This window comes from Miscanthus floridulus, chromosome 1 (genome assembly GCF_019320115.1).
Source record: "Miscanthus floridulus cultivar M001 chromosome 1, ASM1932011v1, whole genome shotgun sequence".
NCBI lineage: Eukaryota > Viridiplantae > Streptophyta > Magnoliopsida > Poales > Poaceae > Miscanthus > Miscanthus floridulus.
In genome coordinates, this window is record NC_089580.1 from 166796129 (window position 1) to 166802128 (window position 6000).

Sequence of the window (6000 nt, forward strand, 5' to 3'; positions counted from 1 at the left end):
AATGCTTCACTATATGGCCTAGTTCATTACATTCAGAACATGGTCTCCTTTTCTTATCGGTGGTGGCCTCATCATAGGACTTGATCCTAGAATTTCTTGGTCTTCCTGGTTTCCTTCTCAGTTTAGGCTTCTTGATTTTATAGCCCAAATCAACATGTGGCTAATTATCCTTGGATGTCATTGGATTGGAAGAACATGCATATGCCTTTTTTAACCGATCAACAGAGAAGTATTCATGCACAAAGTCATCCATTCGTACCTCTCTACTAATCTTAGAAATGAAAGCTAAAGCATGGGTGTAGGACTGTCTAGTTACTTGCCAAGACCTACAAGTACATGTTTTTTGTCCTAAGTTGATTGCGTACCTAAATCTATTCATAGTTACTTCAGCTGTTATAGCCCCACATATCAATACCTCATGGCCCTTGATACTCTTGGCTTTAGCATTTAGAGCATTGGTCACAACTAGAATGATTGTGCCTGACATTTTACTAGCAATCTTGGCTCTCAAAACAAATTTCTAAATGATCATTTGTCTTATCTTGTCATGCATATCCACAATTTGAAAATTCTTGGTTTTGGACATCCAACTATTAAAGCTTTTAGAGAGGTTGTTGTTGATATCATCTACCTTGCATTCTTCCCCAAATTTGCTTCTACTCCACACAAATGGATGGTTGTCATGTAACTAGGATAGTGCACTAGGATCCTTCTCCTCTATGTTTCACATGAATTACTTGAACTTGTCATTTGTGAAGCTCTTGGCAACTGCCCACATATTCTTACCATAAAGCTCACCACTGTACCCATTCTTCTTCATGTTCTTCCACAAGTGCCTCATGCATTCTCTATGTTCCACTCTTGGGTACACATCATGTACAGCCACCTCAAGTCCTTTGCTCACATCTGTACTAATGACCAAGCCTATAGGAGTACCAATAGCCTTCTTTAAGTTTGTCACAAACCAAGTCCAACTTTCCTTAGACTCGGTCTCAATCACACCATAAGCCACTGGAAATAAGCAGTTTTGACCATCCACTGCAACAATTGCTGCTAACTGACCCCTTCCCCTTCTAGTCAAGTGTGTGGCATCCATGGCAATGTAAGGCCTACATCCTTGCAAGAACCCATCAATGCATGGTTTAAGAGCAACAAAGAACCTACTGAAACACAAATCACTATTATCATCTTCTTCAGTGTCTATGGCAATGATGCTGCCAGGTACTACTTTTAGAAGCTCAGTTTGATAAGTTGGTAGCAAGTTATAACTATCATTCCACTTCCCATATATGATGTCCATTGCCCTTAGCTTGCCTCTGAAAACTCTATCGTATGGAACTTCTATCGAGTACTTCTTCTTGAGCCTATCTTGCAACTTCTTTGGTCTCATTTTAGGGTCTTCCCATAGAAAATCAACAACTCTTTCAGCTACCCATTTATTGGAGGCCATTGTTTCACCACAATTGTTGAATGAACCACAAGTATGCTTTGGACCACTAGTCTTAACCTGCAAAAAAAACAACAAGAAAAGAACTATTTTATTAGTAAATTACTGCACACTAATACTTCTTACTTGATGCTGAATGTTATAAAAAATTTGAAATGACCTTGCAGCCAATGTACTTTTTACTTGTAGATGCAAAAAACTTCTACTTGCAACCCTAATTTGCTCTCTTGCATATGGCTCTAAATCTGCTCTTGTCCTTTTTCACAATCTCAAAAGCATGATCATTCAAGATGGCATGATGTGTAACTCCAGACTTACACTGATCCATGTCTAGGAACACCACATTTACATCAATACATGGATTATCAACATCATATGAGAAGGGTGGAGGGTCATATTCATCATCATCATCAACAACTTCACCATCAGGATTAAACTCAGGGTCAGAGCAATCATCATAAGAATCAGAGGATGCAGCCAAGTCACTATCATAGCTGCTATCACTTGCTACCATAAGTGAATCAGTGTCAGAATATATGCCCTCCTCATCAACTCCTACACCCTCATCATGATGTGCGCTTTTGCTTTGGATTTAGTAGCTCTCTCTTTTTTGGTGGCTCTCTCTTTTTTGTTTGTGGATGTGGCTCTCTCAGTAGTGTTTGTCTCATTGGTGGACACTCCATTCCTTACAGAAGGGTGACACCTACGTTTTGTTGGTGAATATCGCAGTGGACCCTCAAAATCATTAATTTAGGCATTATTGTATGCATTTCCCTTATTTTTATTGAGTTCAAACCACTCAAGCAACTGCTCATTAGTTTTAATCTCAATAGAAGGTCCTCTAGAAATTTCATCCAATGCATGCCACAAATTTATGTACTGTTTTGAACCCCACATGTAGTGCTCAGCTATGAAATTAACTAGCTACAGTAGGTCAAAGCTATGCATGTCAACAACTTAAGTAGGCAAGGTTCTACCCTATCGCCATGATTTTGGTCCCCCATCAGGCAAACTAAAAAATGACAGAACTCTAACAACAAGGCTCATATCCATATGATTTGGCCTACAAATCACATCACTGAATACACAGTTAGCTAAATTGCTCTACAAATAGAAACTCATTCTTCCTATAGATTGATACTAATTTTCCCATAGACCAAATCACATGAGCTCCAAATCTTACCTAGTCTCTTCACCAATGTCGCATAAATCCATCTCACCGGGGTCGCTGCTCCTGTGCTCGCGTGGCATAGCTCCTGGAGGCTTGCCCGCTTGGGGCACCTGCTGCCCGACCACGCTGAGCCCTATCTACTCCCGCACTGCCTAGCCACCTGCATTGCATGGGGTGCCTAGCCACCCACGAGGCACGGTGCCCCTGGCCGCCCACGACGCGCCCCGCCCGACCGCCAGCGACACGCCCTGCCCAGCCGCCCACGACGCACAGCGCCCAGCATCCCATGACGCATGGCATGCCTGGCCGCCCATGATGCGCCCTACTCTGAATGCTCGGGGCCACGCCCATGCCCTCCTCACGTGGCGCTATGACCCGCCCAGCAGCTTCTGTGCCCTCGTCACCTAGCCGCACCCGTGAAAGCTCTAGTTTGGTTTTGGTGAATTGATGAAACCCTAAGTGCTAACCTAGTTTATCAAGTGATCATGAGATAGGTAGCACACTTCAAGTGGAGAAGCCAATGAAGATCATAGCATGACAATGGTGATGGCATGGTGATGATCAAGGGCTTAAACTTGAAAAGAAGAAAGAGAAAAACAAAAAGCTCAAGGCAAAGGTATAATTTGTAGGAGCTATTTTGTTTTGGTGATCAAGACACTTAGAGAGTGTGATCACATTTAGGATTGATAGCTATACTATTAAGAGGAGTGAAACTCGTATCGGAATGCGGTTATCAAAGTGCCACTAGATGCTCTAACTCATTGCATATGCATTTAGGATCTAGTGGAGAACTAACACCCTTGAAAATGTTTGTGAAAAAATGCTAACACATGTGCACAAGGTGATACATTTGGTGGTTGGCACATTTGAGCAAGGGTAGAGAAGTTAGAAGTGAAATGGAGTTGGTCGCAATGATGTTGGCGTCGGTCAACTGGCCGGACGCTGGGTCGCTCTGCGACCGTACGCTGAAGGGTTGTGTCCAGTTGAGTGGTCGGTCGACACAGTGATTAGAGTTAAGCACCGGACGCTAGGCTGTGTCCGGTCAAGCATGACCGAACGCGTCCGGTCGGCAAAAACTGGTTTTGGACCCTTACTGTAAACGACCGGACGCTGAGGGATCAGCGTCCGGTCAACTCTGTTGGAGCGTCCGGTCAACATATCGACCGTTGAGATCAAACGTTCACCGTTGAATGCAGGAGACACGTGGCCACCATCGGGCGACCGGATGCTGAGGAGCAGCGTTCGGTCAGTTGGACCGGAGCGTTCGGTCACCCCGATCAGTACCCAATGAAGGGGTACAACGGTTCTATTTCATGGGGGCTTCTATTTAAGCCCCATGGCTGGTTCAAGCTCACTCTCTTGGCCATTTGCATTGATATAGTAACCTTGTGAGCTTAGCCAAAACCCTCCCACTCATCTCCATCATTGATTCATCATCATAGTGAGATTGGGAGTGATCCAAGTGCATTGCTTGAGTGATTGCTTCTAGAGGCACTTGGTGTTCATGTTTTGCTGCGGATTTCGCTTGTTACTCTTGGTGGTTGCCGCCACCTAGACGGCTTGGAGCAGCGAGGATCATTGATCGGAGGTGGTGATTGTCTCCGGCTCCGATCATGGTGATTGTGAGGGGTTCTTGACCTTTCCCCGGTGGAGCGCTAAAAGGTACTCTAGTGGATTGCTCGTGGCTTGTGTGATCCTCATCTTGTATTGGTTGTGCGGCACCCTATTGAGTGAAACATCCTCAATTTTCCTTGAAGGGAAAATCCACATAATGAATTTTAATATGATAAAACCAAGAACTGATTCCATCATATTAACATACTTTAGTCGATGTCACAGTCATACATCGTAAGATTACAAGAATACAAGATATTACATCACTGGGAAACACACCTTATTACAAAGTTAATCTAGCGGAAGACTATCGAGTGAAGGCTCCTCCTTCACGGGCATCATCAGAGTTGGCATAGTGTAGCATAGATTCCATCTCCAAACCAAACTTGAGCGTAGGCACGAGACCTCCTAATCCTTCTAAAGTCAGCATCTTTGAGAAGCAGGAAATCTACACACCGCCAGATGTGTATAGGCCATGGTCAGCACCGATGAGCTTTAGTGGAAAAGATAAACAAGGGATCTGGCGATCCTAATATATGGCTGTGGTTTGCATCCTTAGCGCATGAGAAGTAAATAACATTAGTAATATAATAATAATAATATGCAATTTTTAACACATTCACCTCCACACCATCCATATCCATCTGCCAACCATTCATCTCCACACCTCCACACCACATCTCATCTCACACACTCAGGTCGACAGGCCAACTCCCTCTCGGCATTGTCTCAATGGCCCGCAGCCCCCAAGTCTCACAACCGGAAAATACCCCAACCCTGGAGGGAGGAAAGAAGGACTCATCTCCTATCTAGTTTAAGCAAAACCTAGGAAAGGTCCATAGCCGACAAGTCGGCATATGTATCGATCGATCAACCAAACACTCTGTAGAGGTTTTACATAACCACAAGATTAGCCATCCTCAAGGCCATGTATCTTCTAGGCAGAATTCTGGTCGCTTGCTAGCCTAGAACAATGCCACAATACCTCTTAGCCCTGGAACATCCCAAGTCTAGTCTGGGATGACTGATACTGTGAGTCATAGATAGAGCCGGGGCCCTTCGGATGTCAAGAGCTAGGTCCACAAGGCCTCCTAAAGTCTCGAAAGGGTGTGGGGGAGAACCGTGCGCCCTGTACCTCCTTGCACACGTTCGCCTAGCAGTAGTGGCATTGTTCTACCAAGTAGTCCGACCGTCCCGCACCATATAGGGCGAGTGGGATGTAAGGGATTCTCGGTGAGTCTAAGTACTAGTAAGTCCTTAGGGATTGACCAAGCCAGAATGTCTTCATCAGGGTTTCCATTTTGCGTGCCACCACAGCACCTCTACCCCGAGCTCCACCTCTCTAAGGTTCACACCCAAGGCCACCTCCAATTACCATTTACCCGCCACAGGTATTCCATATCCAAGTGCCCAGGTAGCACCACATGGCAAGACTCACCCTAGGCTCATCGTTATTCTAGCTTGGTCGACACAACCCTCACTCTCCACACACCCAAGACACACGCAGCACGCTCACACACCACCAAGTCCGGCACCCATAGCCAAACCATTCCCAGGGGGTTCACCACCAGCATCACATCCCCGATATAATGCGAAGTGGAGTTAATAATAAGTATAGTGGTGTAATATGCAAGCAAGCAGGCAAGTAAGCATATATAAGCGAGCGAATGCACAAAGCAGGGTGACATGGTAGAGTGGGTTGCATCAGGGTAATAATGGCTTAGGTAGTAGCATGCATCAAAGTACTATCAAAGGAATAATTATAGAG

The 6000-nt window shown here is 44.9% G+C and overlaps 1 protein-coding gene across 1 annotated transcript; it reads right to left on the reverse strand.

Moving 5' to 3' along the window:
- Nucleotides 1–733: 733 nt before the first annotated feature.
- On the reverse strand, nt 734–1961 carry LOC136466766 (uncharacterized). The gene is given in 2 exon segments (XM_066465272.1): nt 734–1507; nt 1608–1961. Coding segments are annotated over 2 exon segments (1128 nt in total).
- Nucleotides 1962–6000: the final 4039 nt, after the last annotated feature.